A 22797-nucleotide genomic window follows, 5' to 3' on the forward strand; every position below is an offset into this window, starting at 1 on the left:
TATTGTGTATCGTGTCTGTTGATTGTATGCATACAGTTGGCCTTAAATGTAAGAATAAAAGTAATTTTTCAGTTTTCTGAAATAATCAGTTCACTGAATTAATTTTATTTGTTATTCAATAATTTGAATACTTAATTTACCTTTATGCTAAAATATTGCATTGCAAAAGTGGTATATAAATAAATATTAATTTGTCTTCCTTTTCTTCTTCTTATTTTATTTAATATGATAGTCTTATATTTATTATTATTATTATTATTAATCCATTTTTATTTTATTTAATGAGCAATGACGTATTTTCTTTTTCATGTTTTATGTTGCTTTCAATCCTTCATGAAACTCTATATTGTATCGTGTAACAATGTACAATAAATAAAACTGCATGCGCAATCATTAACCCGCAGTGTACGCGGAGTCACCTCCAGCCTACATTTCCCACAATTCCCTTCGAGTTCGCGACCTCTGAACGATGTGATTCCACATGTGTCTGTTTACATTTTGTGGGCGAATGTTCAGAGAAACTGCGACAAAAGTGGTATTTATATGACGAAAAACTGTTATTTTATTTAAAAAATTAAAAATAAGTAAATAAACAAACCGAATCCTATGCTAAGCTAATCTGAGCTGACGCCTGGCTGACTGTTATCCGCGCCGGACTGAGCGGAGACATGGCGGGAAAGAAGGAGACGGAAAGTGTGAAGTGTCCGGTGTGTTCGGGGGACTTTGAGCCCAGCAGGATTAACTCACACCTGGATGAGTGTCTGCTGGACCACCAGACCCCGAGCGGCGAGGAGAGGAGCAGCGAAAAAACGCCGCCGGCCAAGAAACCTCGAGTGAGTGATGAGGCTGGAGGCTCAGGAGGGAAAGGAGGAGTGAAGACTGAGAGACCCGCTGGCGTGTTTTCACTCTTTCACACCAAAACTAAAGAAGCTAAAGCGACTGAGGGTGAAAATGAGCCGAATACGACCACCACTACCACCACCTCCTCCTCCTCCTCCACCTCCACCTCCACCTCCTCCTCCAACTGTAATCCAGCCATGAGGTGGGAGTCCTTGCTGAACATAGACAAACCGCTGGCTGAGAAGCTCAGGCCGACCACCCTGGAGGAGTACTTTGGGCAGAACAAAGTGGTGGGAGAGCAGACTCTGCTGAGGTCTCTGCTGCAGTCCCAGGAGATCCCATCTCTGATCTTCTGGGGACCTCCAGGATGTGGCAAGGTCTGGTCCTGAGGTGTTAAAACTATGGGACAGGGTCTATGGAGCTGATTCTCCTCCTCATTAAAGGGGGGATTTTTCATATTTTTCCAATTTTCAGTTAGTGAGATGTAAACAAAGTCATCCAGAGTGGTTTGATATGAAATGGTTTATTATTATTATTATTATTATTATTATTATTATTACTACAGGAACTGGAGGGGTCCTGATGTCTACAACACAAATACAGCCATTGTATTTACTGTCCCCAATGAAAAAATATATGTATTTTTACCCTTCATTGGAGACTATATTGCTTTACAGTACCCTCATCAGGCAACATATTTGTAACCATTTCATGTAATAACTTAATGTGATTTTAGAGGTATTAAATGCCTGTTTCCCATCACCACCACTGTTATTATTCTTCTTCTTCTTATTATTATTATTATTATTATTATTACAGTGGTGCTGATAGGAACCAGGGGTTGTGATGTCTACACCACCAATACAGCCATTTTATTTACTGTCCAAAACCACCAGTGAACCTATATTATCTGTGTTTTCATATGTAATGTTAATATTGGCAAAATAGTGGTAAATCTTACAAAAATATACACTTTCAATGGAGACTGTATCGCCTTACAGGACCTTCATCAAGCAGGAAATTTGTAACCATTTCATATAACAACATAACGTGATTTTAGGGGCATTAAATTCTTCAGACGTCTGGTTCCCATTACCACCACTGTGAACACCTCTGTCTCTTTCATAACATAATGAACCACTCTGACTGACTTTTGTTTACAATTTAACCATCTAATTATGCCTAAACTTATAGAAATTGGTTAATTCCCCCTTAATATGTCATTCTTATAAATTTCTCAAATCTCTAAAGGTCTGTGTACCATGAGACTTATGTGGGTTTGTAAATATATAGGCCTATATTAGTGCATTATATCTGAACAGGTATTATATAGCATATAAATATATGCGTACACCCGACTGCAGGACTGACAGATCGTAATGATTTAACTTTCTGGCTCATAAATCTTTGAGAAAGATGATATATCCATGAGCCAGTAATTCATACACAGGCTCATGCACAGTTCACCGTATAGACTGTATATATGTGCAGATGCAGCCTGTTAGAGGAGAGCTCACATCTAATTTCTACATCCGTGTGGTATCCATGCACAAAGGGTCATATACCATCCATTAGAGGACATTTTTAACACGTGACAAAATGCTTATAATTTTAAATAAAACTTTTCACTCAAGAAACTTTAAGTATATATCCAGAATAAGTAGATCCATACATAGGGACATGTGCAAACCATTATATAAGTGCATAGGTTTATATTTAATGCATTATATAAAATTTTAGCTGTTATATTCTTAAAAAAATGTTTAGTGTTTTCACCTTTCTGTGTATCATAAAAGCCAGTATATACAGTCCACAAGTTCGGGCACCTCTGGTCATACTACATGTTTTGTTGATCTTCTAAGTGAAAAAGAAAGTTATTTAAATGCATGTTTACAGTTTATTTACTGAATTTAACATATTGGGAAAAAAAAAATAAAGCATAAAATGTGATATGTGCAAAAGAAATAGCATCTTTTATTTTTTCTAATATGTTTAAATAAAAAAATTGCACTAAAATTTGCAGAAAATGTCATATTTAAGTTTTTTTTTTTCTCTGTAGAAGACGTGTTACCGTATTTTCACTTAGAAAGTCAATATGTAATTTGACTGGGAGTGTTCAAACGTCTGCATACGACTATATGTATGTGTTGGTTTTTGTGACACTACAAAAACAGTCCATTAGAAATAGGCAGTTTGCAGCTTTGGAAGTGAATTTACATTTTGAAACTCAGTGTTTACAAAATCCCTCTAACTCTTTTATATAAACTTGAAAAAAGTGAGGAAAATTATTTTTCGTGATGTTGGTCCTTTAAAGTGTTTACAGCAGAGGTGCCACAGATCTGTGTGTGTATGCAGCAGTAGCAAGATGCTTGTTTCCCCTGACTGGCGTCCAGTTAAGGACTGGCACAGATGTATCTCAGGCAGCCGGCGCTGACAGTCTGCAGCATGAACCCTCTTCATCTGCTGTGGAATGTGTAACCCATCCTGGCAGCGCACTGGCTTGTCAAAGCGAGGGAGCTTTTGAAAGGCCTTGGCGTTCTTCATCTGCCTGCGTGCTGTAAATAGGCTGGCCGCTGCATTTTGACCTGGTTATAACCTTTTTATTGCGCTTTGTCTCCCAGCAGGCACGGCAGAACGTGAGGGTTTATAAGGCCACGTTTTATGATAACAGTCTTGCGCATGGCTGTAGTGATGAATGAGGGGCCTTCGCTGATACTGGTTAAATATGTTCTCGATGGGTGACCATGAGTACAGGATGTTTAGAATAGCATGCTGTTCAGCAAAAGAGCCAAGATTGCAACCCAAAGTGCTTACATGCTTGTGCTGACCTTGCATGCAAGATCCTAAAAGGCGTATTTTAAATGGATTTACCTTAAGTGCTCTTTCTGCTCGCTCACATGGCAAGTGAAGTAGTGTTAGTAGGTTGCCAGGTCAGCAAAAAATCACTAAAGATTTTTGACCAGTGTCTGGTTGTCCAGGTATGGATGGGGATAATAATAATAATAATGATAATAATAATTATATTATTATTATTATTATTATTATAAATAATAATAATAATAATGACATTGTTTTTAGAGTATGTTTTCATTTAGCAGCTATAAGTTCCTTATACTGATGTTTTCATGATTATCATAGAGTTCTATAGTTTTGAGTCACTTTCCATATTAATAATTTTGTTATTGTGTAAACAGTAACAACATATACAGACTGAAATATTACACAATGTTCAGCAAAATGTGTTTTTAGATGGTTTTAATCAATATTTCTGGAAGTCTGTGAGTAAATAATGTACTGTAAATATCTATTTACGTTAATTATTTGCCAAGTTATCAGACATTTAAAATTTGATGAATTATGGATATGAATTTTGTTACACCTTCTCAGTGTTTTACAGCTTTCTCAGTCATTTTAGAGTAATCTACATCTGTATTTATGATTCTGGACACATTTAAAAATGTCTTCATTGTTATTTGCAGCTTGCTAGAGTCCTACTTATAATCTAAAAGCTGTGAAGTTTAATGGGATGAGTGTGTTAGAAGTTTTACAAATATATTTCTCTTAAATCAGGTTTTACATTGTTGTAAATATTGATCCCAAACTTATGAATAGTGTATTTAAAAAATGTCACAGTGGACGTCAATAGCTCTATTGCTGCAGTCTCTGCAGAGCACACGCCAGGACAACTCAGGTTTATGTAGCTGTATTTTGAACAGTAAACAGGGTGATAATGTAATTTGTTTAAATTGTCATAGATTTTTTAAAGTTATTGAAAAGTACAAGAGCTGTCAGTATAATACTGATGGTGAAATTGCTTTAGTTAGATGCGCCAATATGGGAATTATGGGCCGATGACTAAATCCAATATTTTTCGTGTACGTTTTTTCTAAGTACATGTTTTTTGTGATTGCCGATACAGATGCAGGTGATTTTTGTTGAGCTCCATTCTCCCTGCCCCCTCCTCCCCCCCTGAAAATCAGCACATCCACTTTTTCAGGCTTGAGGTTTTTATACTATATACTGAATGTAGTGTGCCACACTGCCAGTTCACGAGCTCTGTGGTATTAGATTCAGTTTACCTTATTTACATTTAAGACAATGTTAAATAATGAAATTTTAATATAATTAAAAATAGCACTCTTTCAAATTGCAGTTGATTTTGATGTAAAAATCATTGATCTTTCAGCTCTAATTTTTGTTATATTTTGTCTAATATTTTGTAATATTTTAGATCACTAATATTTCAGGAAAATTTTTATACCATCCCATCCATGAACTTGTAGACTAGTGTTGTTAGTCTACTAGTTAATCGTTGGACGTGCCAGTATTTGAATGCTAAAATCACTGATTGGGTATTTATCATGGTTCATCACAGGAAATCAGAGAAATTATACAGACCAACAATCCAATGAAATGTTACTTTAATGTTGTAACAGGACTGTAAAGTCTTCCGATTTTGGTGTATTCGTGAGTAAGCATGTATATTACACTGTGCCACTCCGACACACGGGTGCCTAAACTTGAGTTGCCGCGAATGCCTCGGTAGGGACGTGCCAAAAGAAGGCAGATGTGCCGCAGCTTTGTTGCTAACTACTGATGTTAACTAGCTCCAGAAACCGTGGAAATATATTTCTCTGACAAACTGACATGTTGGTACATCATCCATCGAGGAGAATATGCCTTGTGTAAGATGGCAAGTCCTCATCAGCATCCAGTGTTGTACCAGTTAGCTCATCTGAAGAGGCAACCTCAGTTAGTCATCCAGCATGAAACCTGCCAAAGTCACTCTGCTTTTATATTATAATATTTTCAAATCTGTTCCTTTGCTTGCTGCAACATTTTTGTACTACTATTTTTTAGCATCTTAACACCAGTGCTATCACCTAAAGACAAAGCCTCCAGAAGTGCATTAAGTTCTATCTAAGAGCTCTTTTTATTTTTCTTTAGTCCATTTTTCCTTTCCCGTAGTTAACCAGGTATCTGCTAACCAGATTACTCTTGTGGATGATCGAATACCAAAAGTAGTATAGGGAATGGGTGCATATCTGCTGTGACGTGCTTTAACACTCCTGTGTTAGTAGTGGGGTGGACGATATGGCTAAAATATCATGTGGCAATATTTAAAGACTACTGACTAAAAGCCTAATGAGACTTAAAGCCTAATGTGGCACAATATTTGATATGTATCACAATAATTTGACACATTTACAATGCACTTCTTCTGCCATATTTAAAAACAGCCATTAAAAAAAAAACTTTTGTAATGAAATAAGCGCTTGGTCAATGTTCTTTAAGTACTGACAGTATCTATAATATGCTCAAAAACTATATTGTTTATCACAATAATGAAAATATTTCATCATATTTCCCATATTTAATTAGTAGCACAGTCAGTTATGATTAAACTAAAGGCAGAAAGCACAAGATTGGGAGCGCCAAGTCACCCAGCTGTGGTGGTCCCTTGGTGTGTGTACATAGACTGGTTTCAGATTATATCCTTGCTCTTTATGAGGCTCAGGTAATTGAGTTGTGCAGACTCTTACATTTAGATGACATATTAACCAGATTAAGAATACACAAGAAGTTCTTCCTGCCTTTCAGTTTAAGCAGTACACTTAAGTACATCGTTAAGTTAATCCTAGCTGTAAGGACATATTGTTGATTCTGTGCACTCGTCTCTCTGCCAGTCCCGCAGGTCTGATTACATCCTTCATTAATGTCTCATCATCCTTTAAGATTAGAAATACATTCTGCTTTTTGATGATTGACCATTTAGTGAGAAACAGCCGTTTCCTTTATTGACTTATTTAGGTCTGTGTGCAAGATTTTATTGATTTCTTTTAATTTATTTGAATCCTTTAAGCTAGCCTGACTCATTTGTTTGTTTATTGTTTTTGCTTTGCTTACAGACCACCCTGGCCCATATCATTGCCAGCTCCAGTAAAAAGAAGGGAACAGCACGCTTTGTGACTCTCTCTGCTACCAGTGCTTCAACTAACGATGTGCGAGAGGTCATTAAACAGGCCCAGAACGAGCTCCGCCTCTGCAAGAGGAGAACGATCCTGTTTATTGATGAGATACACCGGTTTAATAAATCCCAGCAGGTCAGTCAGAACTCAATGTTCATTTTACAAACACATGCATGTTTATATTTGATTTCATAATCTCAATCAAGACTCAGATATTCAAACCACCTTTAGGCCAAAAGATTCAACGATTGAAGTTACAGCTTTTATCCATTTGTTTTTAACCTTCTAATGTCCTCACCAAGAAAAAAGCAATGGATTTTTTTGTATTTTTTATTTGTTTGGGGCAATAATAAAAACAAATGTTTTTTGTTTTCGTTTTTTTTTTTGTTTTTTTTTTAATATTCACGGTCAGACTCAAAATGTGCTCTACCGAAAGGTTGAGCAGAACATTAAAGGGTGAATGTATCACAGAGTGTTTTGCAATAACAATATATAGCAGTATATTTTGTCCATTCTGTGCAGCCTTCACCAGAGTGTGTGCTAGACACCCTTTCATTGCGAGGATAATAATTAGTTTCAATTGGGGATATTTTTGATGCTTTTTCCATACATCATAATACTTACCATAAAAATATGAAATATCACTGATTTTTTTTATTGTTATTATTATTATTATTCAGCCCTACTGTCAAATCAGTATTTAGCCAAAACCTGCTCTTGACACCAAGAAATACACTATAATCAATATTAGGCCACCAAACCTTTCATGTTGAGCGTAACAACTGGAAAAGTTCTGGTACAGTACACAAAGTTTGTGTAGAAAGTTTATTTTTGTATAGCTGGAAGTGAACACAAAACAGTGTAATAGGGATGTGCATGAGTTCTCAGGTGTCTCGTTAACTGTTCTTGTTGGCAGTATTTGAATACTGAAAATCAAGTAATCAAGTAAAATCAAGCTTCTTAAGAAGTATTGCTAATTTTGGATCAGATTCATGTCTTATTTTCAGTGATATCACTGACAAGAACAGATTCTAGATCAGCGCTTCTTATCTGAGAGGGTCAATGATTCGCCGGTCAACTGAAATGTTAGCTCATCTGAAAGGGCTTACTTAAGCCCACAATGTGCTAATATCTACCAAAGTTCTCCTCAGTTCTAACTTTAATTCTAACTTAATTTGACCACATTTGTAAGACATAAATGTTCCTCCCTAATGCAAATCCAGATAGACTTGGTTCCAGTTTGTACATTTAATAAATGTTTATATTTTGACATCAGCAGATATGTACATGAAAAATATTGACATCGGCATCAGCCCACAGTTCCCATATCGGCGCATCCACACATTTATTAACTCTTGCGAGTACTTGAATAGCAAAGCTTGTGAGAATGCACATCCCTAACTTCAAAGCTTATTGAGATTGCATCTACTTTAGATCAAAAGCCTGTCTAACTGCATCACGTGCTTATAACGATAGATGATGCTTATAGCGCTCAAGGTAGATGAGGATTAATAAGCCACAGGACTGTCGTTATCGTAAGTGATATATTGGACACTTGCTTTTAACCTGAGATGGAAGGTATTGCATGGCATTTAAATAGGAACTGGCATGCAGTGAGCGACTCCCAAGGGAGGCCAGCGGGCACGGTGCATGTGCCAGGTACTCAGTACAGCCTGTCTCCAGCAGGCTGCTCAAAATATACCCAGAGCTTTGGGTGCCTTCAACAGGGGGATACCCTTCCTCGCCTGTTCTGTTTGGTTTGGATTCAAAGCCTCTGAACTCTGAAGATAGAGGACAATGGAGAGCTTATATCCTCTGTATTATTGTTAGAACAGAGGAAGCCCTGCTGTAGTGTATAACTCCAAAATAGCTCCATTAAGACACCAAAGCCACATTGTCAATCAATAGGTAGTCAGTGTAGGAGTCAGTGTTACTAAAGTAAACAGGAGTGAAATAACAGCAGCAAGGTCTGCGAGTAGGTCCAGGCTAGTGTCAGAGTAAGCATGGGGTTCATGTAAGTGCAAGCATTGTGGATATTCCGCTATCAAAGGGCAAGATGCATGTTAAACCTTCAGTATTCATCAGAGAGGCATGGTCAAAATGGTTGTGTGCAGAAATATCGAATGAGCGATATTTAATATTTTCAAAGTGACACCCGACTTAGAGGGGCTTAACGACTTAACCTGCAGATAGCAAAAGAAAAAGATAATGGCCGAAAATAAAGTCTGAAGCATTTTCTTTAAATGAAGGATGAAGTAACGACATACAACATATGCAGGTCTGACTTAGCTTAGTAAATAATGTTACCTTTAACCACCAGAAAAGAAAACATGCTGAGGTCAGTAAACAGTATCTTTACCTCCATGGTGGCGCTTCAACAAGCTGAACTTTGCCCTGAGGGTGCGCAGTCTGTGATTTGTAAGTAATTTGTCAGAATGAGCTACTATTGGCCTTATAAACATTGCTAAAGTTTATTATGTAACATCAGTAGAAACTGGTTAATTAGCTTAAAACACAACTCATTGTGTAAACATAGTTTTTATGTGAAAAAAAGCATCATCTGCTTGTCCTGGAAACCTGTTCACACTGAGCTTGATTTAAGCAAAGCATTTTTTCTGTGCTGGTAATTCATTTCTTTGTGAAGAGACACATTTATAGGCCACATTTACACCAATTAATTGATTATCAGTCAATTAATTCACATGAATATTGAAAATCAGAACATTTGTTTTTTTGCAGCCTTACAATGTGAACCATGTATACACATATGGCGTTGACTTTGTTGCCTGTTGCTACTTAAAAGTACTACAAAGTAGGAAAGGACCTACTAACCACTCTTCCATAGCGTGCATGGTGCTTTTTTGCCATCTAGTTAGCTCAACAAACCCAGCACCACCAACACATAAAGTAAAGCATGAGATCTTCCAATAAGTTCATTAACTTTTTATTGAGTTTAATATGTGTCTGTGATCATTTTATATGAGTATTTAATGTACTTTACAGTTGCCAGTGCAATGATGATTCTCGTTTTCCACTAGCGCACCTATGGGATTTGCAACGGTAGCACCTAAACTAATGGTGGTGTATATTCATTTTCCCACACCGGGAAATACTTTAATATTACTTATGGCAGCTCTATTATTAACATAAACATTTGAATAGGGTAAAAATTCAAATAACCAATAAATATAAAATAAATGTATAGTATATTTTAGATTTCAGTAGTTTGTTAAACAGTCATGCTTCTTAAACTCACATACACAACATAAACACGTAGTCTGAAATAATACAAACATTGCATTGCTTAAACATCCAAGTTTGAAAACAAGCAGCAACACTTTACACCTCACACCTGCTCTCCTCCTGCCTCCCAGCTCTAGTGTCATAACTAAGCTGTGCAACAACATGATTATAGTCATCATTTTTCTTCATTCTAAGTTAGTTCAAAATGAGAATACTGAATAGTTCACCCAGGACTGTGAATCAAATCGAATCAGGGAGCTGATTGTACTGTTAAACCCCTAATGTATACTGTCATTTTAGGGCTTGTGCAGGACCCATTTGGTATATTTTTACTGCTACAAGGTCCATGTTATTAGGACATTCTGTATTTTTCGTGAAAATTTATGCTTGTTTCTCTGAACTCTTGGTCTGAGTTGTGTGCACTGGTTGACCACATATTTTATATCAGTGCTTTCATTTATCCTGAAAAGTTCTAGCTTTGAGTAAAAAGAACAAATAGTGTGTGAAAATAAACATAAACAAAACGCAGTCGGTGCACCTGTGCTTGACCAGTTTAAACTTGGTTTAATTTGGTTGAACAGGCTGAATTTACCTGGTCTGCACATTGAGACTACACTACACACTGTACTGTCTGTTTGTGCTATTTGTATAAGGATAATGCAATTACTATATTTTATTTTTTAATTCACTTGAGCATGATTCTCATACCATTCCTTACAAAAGAACACATTTGATATTTGTGTATATGTATGTGTGTCTCTCTCTCTCTCTCTCTCTATATATATATATAGAGAGAGAGAGATAGATAGATAGATAGATAGATACACACACATACATATACATGTGTGTATGTCTAGATAGATAGACAGATATGCATAGATAGATAAGCTATATATAAGCTATCACCAGTAAACTTCAAATCCAAGTTTGACTTCTTCACTGAAGAAGTTAGCTAGTTCATTCTTTTGTGATGTTATCATACTGTAGAAGTCAAAATCAAAATAAATGATCTCATATGATATGCAGAGGCCATACATTACCTAAAAGTGATTTGAAGCTATTAGAGCAAAGTAACAAAACAAAGCTTACAGCCCTAAACACTGTATTCAAGGCATACCGAAGCATCGGGTCCAGCGTTAAAATAAGGTGATTTCCATAATTGAAGCATTTTTTTTGTGTGTGTGATTCATTGTTCTAAACCTACTTATGATGAATTCATTAATATTTTAGAATATAATTAGAGATTTAGTATTAATTGTATGTATTTAGAGTACAGCTCTTGTATTGTTTCTTATGGCAGCACTGATTTAGAGCTACAGTACTCATGGGCTGATTTGGATTCTATCCCTTGCATTATGTCAGTACTAATTTAAATGTGGCTGCAGTATTGATTGAATATTGTAGACTGTAGACTATTATTTGTTTCAAAGAAATCTGTCCATGTGTAACCATCAAACAGTTCAAACTATCCAAGCATCCACTGGACCACTCACCCTTGATATTTGGCCACCTTTGGGATCTTTTTCTCTGTGCCTCCCATGTCTCTTCCTTTTCTGATCTCGTCACTTGCTGTGCTGCCTCCCCAGGACACGTTTCTGCCTCACGTGGAGTGCGGGACGATCACACTAATTGGGGCCACCACGGAGAACCCCTCGTTTCAGGTGAACAGCGCCCTGCTGAGCCGCTGCAGAGTGCTGGTACTGGAGAAGCTGTCTGTAGCTGCGATGGGCTCGATCCTGCGCCGGGCCGTGGATTCGCTCGGGCTGCGTGTGCTGCTAGATGATGCTGTGGAACAAAAGCGCCTAACTTCTGCAGATCGATGCTCAGAGTAAGTGTGTGCGAGTGTTTTGCATGTGCCCTCTTGGCCTGGAATGCGCCCTTGTTATCACAGAGCGTGTGGAATTCAAGCCAGCCCGCAAGGCACCCGGAAACCAGCCTGTGACCTCTGATTGGTTAAAAAGGGGACTCTGGCTGTGCCCATAAGCCCTCCCATCTTGCCTCATTTTGGTAATTTATTAGCTTGGTGGGTTTTGGGTTGGCTGTGGGGCGGCAAGTTTTCTTCCAAGCTCCTCCCTGTTTCTCCAGACTGTTGGCTGAGAGTGAACGTGCTGGGTGAGAGGGACAGCTGTTAGCTGCTGGCGCGTACAAGCAAGTCTCAGGTTTTAGGGTCTGCCGGTTCCATGGCACCCCCCATGGTAAACACAATGCTGTTTGGAGCTGGTGTTGAGTGACCCAGAGCTGAGCCTGGAGCTTATGGGTTTATGAGAACGGCTCCCAGAGCCACACATCAAGTCCCCACGGAATCATATAGATGTTCTCTTACATATACATTGCTATGTTGATACAGCTTTATTTATGTAACACATGCAGTAAAACAAAATCCTTGCTGGTCAAGAGACCTACAGTAGGGGTCACCAGTTGCTACAGTGGTTGATTCATTAATAATAAAAGAAAAAAAAAAAACACCTAGGGGAGGGTTGGTAATTAATAAACTAAGTAAGGGTGTTCATCTGTTTCTCTGCTGCTACTTCTCTGGTTACAGATACAGTTTAATCTGAGACTGTTGACCTGTCAGTAGAGGCTTTAATCTGTCACCAGAATACTGATAATATATTGTAAAATCAATAACAGATTTGGTCAAAGTACATCAATATTGGTTCAATATAAGCTATGGATGGACATTTCAGCCTGATATTTGAATCTGTAAGACAATACAGATTCAAAAACTACCCTTTCCCCAAATAAAAACGAAATAAATTAAAATAAAAAAAGAACTTCTAAGGCTGAAGGATGTTTCACTCCAGACGCATCAGGCTGATGCCACTTAGCATCATATGCTATACAGTGCTATTAAATCCCAACCAAGACTACAAATTCTTAGTAGGTGACGTAGCTTGAAATTTACAAGAAGAAAGGCAATCAATCTAAAGCCTTTAAGATAAACAGACAAATAAAAAACACCTGTTTTCACCTCAGCTAACATAGCTGGCCTTTTCACATCGTAGTGCTTAGCTGGAAAACAGCAAGTTAATGAAGGGTTAGTAGCTGATACCAAACATTAAAAATACACTAAATCATTGTTGAAAGTTTTATTCATTAGATCTATATGAATGTACAATGAGCCTAAGCATTCAGTGCTGCTCTGCAATTCTTCCTATGTGCTATAGCTGAACTTTGTACTGTTTGCTGAGTGCAGATATGCATTCTAAATAAATTTGATATATGAACATTTGCAATAATTAATGAACAGATGTTTGGTTAACCAGAGAAGTATGTCCAAAAAGTAAGTCTAAAAAAAATACTTGAGTTAATTACAAGAAGTGGATGTAAGGTTGGAGCTGGAGGCTCACTATTTTAGGTAATCCGCTGGTATTAAGAGGCTAAACAATCAGTAGGACAAACATTGTGCAGCAAGGAAGGAAATCAGTAGTTTTCCTGTTGAATTAGAGAGGCTTATGCAGCATGAGGAGAATGAAGCTGCCTCTTCAGATATGAGCTAAAACTACAGCAACATGGTACAACACTGGATGCTGATGAGGACTCGTCGTTTTACGTGAGGCATTTTCTCCTCAGTGGACGACGTGCCAACATGATAGTTTGTCAGAGAAATATATTTCTACTGTTTCTGGACCTGGCTAACATCAGCCAGAGCAGTTAGTCTAGTTAGCGGTAAAGCAGCAACATCTGGCTTCTCAGTCGCATCCTTCATTAACACATCCTTGGCGACGCCCTCACATTCAGGCACTTGTGTTTTGGAGAGGCACAGTGTAATATACATTCTTAAAATACACTGATCAGGCATAACATTTTGTTTCTACGCTTAGTGTCCATTTTATCAGCTCCACTTACTCTATAGGAGCACTTTGTAGTTCTACAACTACAGACTGTAGTCCATCTGTTTCTCTGCATACTTTGTTGGCCCCCTTTTACCCTGTTCTTCAGTGGTTAGGACCCCCCACAGGATCACCACAGAGCAGGTACTGTTTGGGTGGTGGATCATTCTCAGCACTGCGGTAACACTGACGTGGTGCTGCTGGAGTCTTTAAACACTGTGTCCACTCACTGTCCACTCTATTAGACACTCCTACCTTGTCAGTCCACCTTGTAGATGTAAAGTCAGAGACGATAGCTCATCTGCTGCTGCACAGTTTGTGTTGGTCATCCTCTAGTCCTTCATCAGTGGTCACAGGATGCTGTTGGCTGGATATTTTTGGTTGGTGGACTATTCTCAGTCCAGCAGTGACACTGAGGTGTTTAAAAACTCCAGCAGCACTGCTGTGTCTGATCCACTCAGACCAGCACAACACACACTAACACACCACCACCACATCAGTGTTACTGCAGTGCTGAGAATGATCCACCACCCAAATAGTACCTGCTCTGTAAGGGTCCATGGGGGTCCTAACCACTGAAGAACAGGGTAAAACGGGGCTAACAAAGTATGCAGAGAAACAGATGGACTACAGTCTGTAACTGTAGAACTACAAAGTGCTCCTATATAGTAAGTATAGCTGATAAAATGGACAATGAAACAGGGAGGTGGTCATAATGTGATGCCTGATCAGTGTACATACTTGAAAATCTTGATCCATCCCTCTTATAAACAGAATCATTCACTGCAGTAATATGGATGTTGAAGAAAAATCGCATGAATATTTACATTATGTTAAATACATTGAGCATATGTAAATCTTAAAAGGGCAGAATCCCTTTTTAAATTAAAATCCCAGAATCGAATTAATTTAAATCCCAGAATTTGATGTAGGACTGCTATCATACTCTGTAGAATCTGACCAAACATATTGTGAATTATAGAAGTTATCTGAAGATATCTGAAGAAGTATAGAAGGTATCTGTTTTCTGTTTATTTGTACCAAAGTAGAAACCTATTCTGCGTTTACATTATACAGTAAAAATGCATTTAGTCTTCAGAAGCAGTATCATAGAGTATCATAGAGTAATCCTAATCCAATTTCTGTTTTAGTTTCTGTATTAATTTCATAAAGAGAATGTCTTCAGCATCGTGGAACATCTGATTTTACAAACCTTATATTCTTAAAAATAAAGGTTCTTATATGGTTCTTAGCTTGGACAAAGCTTCTAGGAAAAACCTTTAATTAATAAAAACCATAGAACCTTTATATTACATTGGCACATTGTGCTTAATTAATATAATTTTAAAAAAAACTCATTGATATGTTCTTCAGGGAACCAGACGTGGTTCTTCGGTGGCATCACTCCAAAGAACTGTCAGTTTCCATCTGACACCTTTGTGTGGTTGTGGTGTTTGGTAGAAGCCCATGTAATTTCTGTTGCCATGGATGTCGTCATATTTATTTAGGAAGCAGCTGAAAGCTTAATGTGGAAGGCGGTGTGGTTTAGTTTTTATGAGTACGTTTTTATGGGGTCTTATGTGTTCAGGAATAATATGTTAGGAGGAAATCCATCATGATCTTAGTCTGAACAAAACTGGTACAGTGAGTCAGTTCATTGGCTCGCAGAGCCGAAGCTATTCTCTGTATCCATAAAAAGAGACGCAGTGCGCCTCCCGGAAGGCGAACCTATAAAGGAGTTTACCTGCATTCAACTACAGTCTTCCTGCATTTTTGAAATGGAAAATGCTAAAAGAAAAAACATGTTCTGTTTTTATTGTTTTATTTCTCATCATTTTAATACAAAATGTGAGGGACGTTTAGTCTTGGAGTGAGTTAAGGTATCATTTTTTAATCTTTTTTGTAGGAGCTGTGTCATTTTGTGGCAGTACGGCACCAGCTCTAGATAGACCAATAGACAGATAAACAGAAAGGAGTCTGCAAATCATGTAGTTATGAGGAACATTTGTCAGTTTTCTAGGACTCTAGCAGGAGACGCTGCACTACACTATGGGTTTACAAAGATGTACATGAATGCAGAATATTTTCTGTATGCGTTGTGATATGACACATTGTGATATACAGCGATCAGGCATAACATTATCCTTGTTTCTGTGCTCATTGTCCATTTAATCAGCTCCACTTACTATATAGGTGCACTTTGTAGTCCATCTGTTTCTCTGCATACTTTGTTAGCCCCCTTTTACCCTGTTCTTCAGTGGTCAGGACCCCAAACATTTGCATATGACTGTATCTGAAGATGTATTGGGGTAATTGCAAGCCAAATAGTGGTAAGTTTGATGAAGGTAAGCACCTAACAGCCTTTGGTCAGGCTGAAAATGCAGGTGCACTGTCAGACCTACTATACTCTTCCTATTAAGTCCATGGCTGCAGGTCTTTGATATATAGTTAATATCACCTACTTTTAGAACAGCAACAAATAAGAAACAAGGCAATCAAACATTTTCCACTTGACCTCAAAGAACTTGACCCAGCTTAGCTGCCAAATTGTGTCCCCTATCAGGTTCAAGAGAACTGTGTTTCACACTCATTTGTCATAAGGGTGTCATAAACAATGTCAGGAACGCTGGCATGTCGCTGGTGCCAATTGGGACAGCCAAGCTCATTTCTTTTCTGCATGTCATCCCTGTTACACTTAAACACCCCCGTCTGTTTACTAGCCAGGAGTAATCAGTTCAATTAAAAGCATGGTTTTGGGTTTTACACGGTGTCACCTGGTGCATCTACTGTTTCTCGCTATGCTTTACATTCGTCAAACAGCTGGTGCTTTCTGCTGGTTGTTGTTCCCTGTAAGCTCTCAAACGTAGTGTGAAATCACTGGCATGGTGTCATGAGTCCAGGCACTGACAGGTCAGACTCGTCCTTTGATAGATGAAGGCAGTTTTGCTCCATGTTCAAACATATTCACGGAACCGAAGCCGGGAAATGTTTCTGCCACCTCGGGCTCTGGTTACAGACTGCTGGTGCAAATTTATGAATCGAATTAAATGCGTCTTCTAAATCTGTTAAAGGGGAATTTCACTTTTCAAAATTTCTGCATTATTCAGTTGTTGAGATACAACGTTGTAGTGAAACCAGAACGTTAGAATTGTTCACAGTGGTGGTGGTAGGAACCGGACGTCTGAAAAGTTTATTGCATCTTAAAGCTCCCTCACACAAAGTTATGGCGTGAAATGGTTCTTAATACACTGCCTCATGTCTGACTCATTGCTCTGCAATAGTTCTGTGATGAGCTTTTGGCCTAAATATTATTTACAGTGCTACCAAAATGTATTTGCCCCGTCCCAGTTTCTTCTGTTTTGGCATATTTGTCATGCTTGAGCGTTTCACTCAACTACTTTAAAAATTACACAAAAATAACCCAAGTAAACATGAGATGCTGTTTTGAAATGATGGGAAGGAATAATGTTGTTCAGTCCTGGCCCTATGTAAAAAGTAATTGTCCCCTTGGCTACTAATTCAACCAGTTAACCAAATTCAATTTACTAATGGGTTCCATTTCACTAACCACACCCAGGCATGATTACTGCCAGACCTGTTGAATCCAAATATCACTTAAATAGAACCTTCTCGCAATGTGAAGCAGGCTAGAAGTTCTCACAAAGCAGCACACAATGCCGCGTTCTAAAGAGATTCAAATACAGATGCGAAAGTCATTGAAATCTACAATGTACATGATTTCACAATAAGAAAGACACAGGGCAATAATGGCATCCATGGGAGAACTGCAAGGCACAAACAAACTACTTATCAAAATAAGCACAAAGTTTCGTCTCACATTTGCCAGAAAACGTCTAGATGGGGTTTTTTGGGGTAATATTCTGTGGACTGATGAGTCAAAGGTAACCTTTCTGAAAATATAGGTCCTGTTACATCTGGCCTAAAGCTAACATCACATTACACCATATGAACCTTATACCAACAGTGAAACATAGTGGTGGTAGTGTGATGGTCTGGGGCTGCTTTGCTTCTGCAGGATGACTTGTCATAATTGATAGAATCAAGAATTCTACTCTCTGTCAGAAAATCCTGGTGGAGAGTGTCCGCCTGTCACTTTGTGCCCTAAAGCTCAAGTGCATTTGGGTTATGCAGCAGGACGATGATCTAAAACACAAAGTCCATCTCTGAATGGCTCAAAAGAAACAAAACTAAGGTTTTGGAGTGGCCGAGTCAAGGTCCTGACTTGCATCCCATCTCAAGACCTTAAATGATCAGTTCAGGATCGAAAACCCTCCAATGTAGCCATATTAAAACAATTCTGCAAAAACAAGTCGGCCAAAATTCCTCCACAATGATGTCGTAGACTAATCACAAGTTATCACGATCATTTGATTGCAGATGTTACCAAGACCCTGTAAAATGGTTATTTCACAGAAGTTGTCTCAGTTTGGAGAGTATATTACTTTGCACGTCTAAAAATGGAGTGATTTCACTGCATTATATATAAGATCAATCAAATGTAATCATTAGCCATTGTTAAACACATTATAAAATTTTAAACACCTAGGATAAAAACCAAAGAATATTTGTCCATGTCACATTATGCTTACTTAAAATGACCTGATTTTACTACAGCATTAATTGGCTGGGTAACATACCTAAATTACCTAAATTATGCAGTTGTATTATCTATAAAAACACAAGTAGTGGATTGGAGTAATACTGATACTGGCTGATACATGGGGGTGTTAAACTGGTAATAAAGTCAAATACACTTAAAACACTGTGTAAGGATCATGCAATCTTGAACCAAACATCCATGTTTTTTAAGTAAGTAAGTAAGTAAGTAAAGTTTATTTATATAGCGCTTTTTACAACAGGTGTTGTCACAAAGCAGCTTTACAAGGAAATGAGCATTACAAAAAGAAGTCCGGGTCCGAGCCCCCATGAGCAAGCCAGTGGCGACCGTGGCAAGGAAAAACTCCCTAAGAGAAACAGGAAGAAACCTTGAGAGGAACCAGGACTCAGAAGGGGAACCCATCCTCCTCTGGTCGACACCGGATAGTAAACATTGTTAGTATAAAGTATTATAGTACAAAAAAACAGGGTAAAACGTGAAGGAAACAATTAATTTGAATAGTTCAGTTCATGCAGCAGAAGCAGCAGCATCAGTGGGGGCAGGTTGTGAGGGTGAGGTTTGCACAGTGAGCAGTGGCACCCGATCAAGGCAGCAGAGGCAGCAGCATCAGCAGCAGGATGGGCAGCTGTTCAACTCGGCAAAAGAAAGAGAGGAAAAACACAGTCAATGGGTGATTGATTAATTTGAATTAGTTTGAATGATTGATTGGTTCAAGTGAATAATTTTGAATAGTTCATGCAGCAACAGCAGTAGTATCAGTGGGGTCAGGTTGTGAGGGTGAGGTTTGCACGGCGTTGTACAGCAGGAGGCTCAATGTTGGTAACCCGGTCCAGAGGGCTGGCGAGCAGTGGCACCCGATCGAGGCAGAAAAGGCAGCAGCATCAGAACGCACAGGATGGGCAGCTGTTCAACTCGGCGAAGAAAAGAAAGGAAAACACACAGAGTTAGTTCTGTAATGGGTGACCGATCACAAATTACAGTGTTAGCAGAGACTCTGGCAGGTATAGAACTAACAGGGAAAACTAATTACCAAAGGCTTGAATATACAAGTAGGTTTTTAGCCTAGACTTAAAGACTGAGGCTGTGTCTGAGTCCCGAACATTAACAGGAAGACTATTCCAAAGCTGGGGGGCTTTGTATGAGAAAGCTCTCCCCCCTGATGTAACTTTATTAATTCTGGGTACTAATAGTAAGCCAGCACCTTGTGATCTAAGTAGGCGGGATGGTTCATAGTGAGAGAGAAGTTCACTCAGGTACAGCGGGGCGAGTCCGTTTAGTGCTTTATAAGTCAGCAAGAGAATTTTATAATCAATCCGAAATTTTACTGGCAACCAGTGTAAGGCTGGTAAAACTGGGCTGATATGGTCAAACTTTCTGGTTCTAGTAAGAACTCTGGCTGCAGCGTTCTGGACTAGCTGAAGCTTGTTAAGGCTTTTGCTGGGACATCCAGCCAGCAGGGCATTACAGTAGTCTAGCCTTGAAGTAATAAATGCATGAACTAACTTTTCTGCATCCTGTAGAGAGAATGCATTTCTCAATTTAGCAATATTGCGAAGATGCAGGAAGGCTGTTCTAGTAATATTAGTTATATGTGTGTCGAAGGACAGATCAGGGTCTATAATGACACCAAGGTTTTTTACATATGAGCTTGATGCAACTGAGAAATTGTTAAGTTTAAGTGTTAAATTAGACAGTTTGTTTCTGGCTGCTTTTGGACCAAGAAGCAGAACCTCTGTTTTATCTGAGTTTAGAAGGAGAAAGTTACTCGACATCCAGTCCTTTATGTCTTGTATACAGTCTTCAATCTTGCTATGTTTAATTCTATCATCTGGGTCGCTTGCTAAATATAACTGAGTGTCATCGGCATAGCAGTGGAAGTTTATGCCGTGTCTACTGATAATGGTGCCCAGTGGTAGCATATATAAAGTGAATAATACAGGTCCTAAAACAGAGCCTTGTGGAACACCATATTTTACTTTTGTGAGAACAGATGATTCACCGTTTATATTAACAAACTGATACCGATCAGTGAGGTAGGACCGGAACCAGGAAAGAGCTGTTCCTGTTACCCCTACAAGGTTTTCTAGTCTGTCTAGTAAGATAGTGTGGTCTATTGTGTCAAATGCCGCACTAAGATCGAGGAGGACTAACAAGGACACATGATCTTGGTCAGAAAATAATAATAGATCATTTACAATTTTTACTAGTGCTGTTTCTGTACTATGATGTGGCCTAAAACCAGATTGGAATTTTTCATGTATTTGATTCCTATGTAAAAAGGAGCTTAACTGTTTTGCTACAACTTTTTCCAAGATCTTAGATATAAAGATTCGAGATGGGTCTATAATTTGAAAGTTCACATGGATCGAGGTTCGCTTTCTTAATCAGCGGTCTAATTACTGCTAGTTTTAGAGATTTTGGGATGTACCCAAGGCTAAGAGAAGAGTTTATTATTAACAGAATAGGCTTGGTTATTTCTGGCAGAATTTCCTTGAGTAAACCTGTAGGAATCGGATCTAGCATACAGGTAGATGATTTCGCGGAAGAGACTATTTTAAATAGTTCATTTTCTTGGAGTAAGGTAAACGATTCCAGCCTCTCTGCAGGAATTATAATATTTTCAAGGTTGAGGCTGGCATTATGGGGAAGCAGGTTTCTAGAGTTTAATTGCGTATTCTGAATTTTCTGCCTAATTTTTTCAATTTTATCATTAAAGAAATTCATAAAATCGTTGCTGCTATAGGCTGATGGCATCTGGGGTTCACTAACTGTTTTGTTCTCTGTTAGTTTAGAGATTGTGCTGAAAAGTAATCTAGGATTATTCTTATTGTTTTCTATGAGAGAGGAGAGATAAGCTGAGCGTGCTGTAGCAAGTGCTTGTCTATAGTCTGTAAGGCTCTCCTTCCAGGCGGACTGGAACACTTCTAGCTTAGTCAGGCGCCATTTACGCTCAAGTTGTCTGGCGTTCTGTTTTAAAGCCCGAGTGTTGTCATTATACCAGGGGGCGAGTTTTTTCTGCCTTACTATTTTACTTTTTAATGGGGCCACACTATCTAGAGTAGATCGAAAACTATTCTCTAAGAGCTTGGTCATAGCATCTAGCTCAGTAGGATTAGATGGACAGATGAGAGCGGCTGATAATTTAGGAAGGTTTTTAAGACCCCAATTCCTAAAAATTTGGGACACTGTGTCAAATATAAATAAATGTAAATAAAAACAGAATGCAATGATTTGCAAATCTCATAGACCCATATTTTATTCACAATATAACATAGAACACATATCAGATGTTGAAAGTGAGACATTTTACCATTTCATGAAAAACATTAACTCATTTAGAGCTTGATGGCAGCAGCGTTTGTACAAAAGTTGGGACATGGGCAACAAAAGGCTGGAAAAGTAAGTGGTACTAATAAAAAAAACAGCTGGAGGGGCAATTTGCAACTAACTCACATGACTGAAAAAGTGCATTTTAGAGAGCCATAGTCTCTCAGAAGCAAAGAGGGGCAGATGTTCATCAGTCTACGAAAAACTGCATCTAAAAGTTTTGGAACAATTTCAGAAAAATGTTCCTCAGCATACAATTTGCGAAAACTTTGGATATCCCACCATCTACAGTACATAATATCATCAAAAGATTCAGAGCATCTGGAGAAATCCCTGTACGCAAAGGACAAAGCTGACGGTCAATAATGGATGCTCGTGATCACTGGGCCCTCAGACGGCACTGCATTTAAAACAGACATGATTCTGTACTGGAAATCACTGCATGGGCTCAGGAACACGTCCAGAAATCATTGTCCGTGAACACAGTTCGCCGTGCAATCCACAAACGCAAGTTAAGGCTGTACCATGCAAAGAAGAAGCCATTTGTCCAGACACAGTCCAGAAACACCGCCATCTTCTCTGGGCTAAAGCTGATTTAAAATAGACTGATGCAAAATGGAAAACTGTTTTGTGGTAAGATGAATCAAAATTTGAAATTCTTTTAGGAAACCACAGGCGCTTGACTCAAGAGGAGAGGGACCATCCAGTTTGTTATCAGCATACAGTTCAAAATTTCTGATGTAATGATTTTGCATTAGTGGGCAGCTTACACATCTGGAAAGGCACTATCAATGCTGAACAGTATATAAAAGTTTTAGAACAACATATGCTGCCATCCAGACAACGTCCCTTTCAGGGAAGGCCTTGCATATTTCAGCAAGACAATGCTAAACCAAATACTGCATCCATCACAACAGCATGGCTTTGCAGAAGAAGAGTCCAGGTG

General features: G+C 38.5%; 1 protein-coding gene across 1 annotated transcript in view; it reads left to right on the top strand.

Moving 5' to 3' along the window:
- The first annotated feature begins 462 nt into the window (after nucleotides 1-462).
- wrnip1 (WRN helicase interacting protein 1) overlaps nucleotides 463-22797 on the top strand; it is a 33337-nt gene continuing 11002 nt past the window's right edge. The window contains exons 1-3 of the mRNA XM_036596154.1: nucleotides 463-1217; nucleotides 6750-6944; nucleotides 11639-11880. Coding sequence (XP_036452047.1) covers nucleotides 669-1217; nucleotides 6750-6944; nucleotides 11639-11880 — 986 coding nt within the window. The 5' untranslated portion in view covers nucleotides 463-668. The remainder of the gene's footprint in view (nucleotides 1218-6749; nucleotides 6945-11638; nucleotides 11881-22797) is intronic.

This window comes from Colossoma macropomum, unplaced genomic scaffold (assembly GCF_904425465.1).
Source record: "Colossoma macropomum unplaced genomic scaffold, Colossoma_macropomum, whole genome shotgun sequence".
In the NCBI taxonomy this organism is placed as follows: Eukaryota; Metazoa; Chordata; class Actinopteri; order Characiformes; family Serrasalmidae; genus Colossoma; species Colossoma macropomum.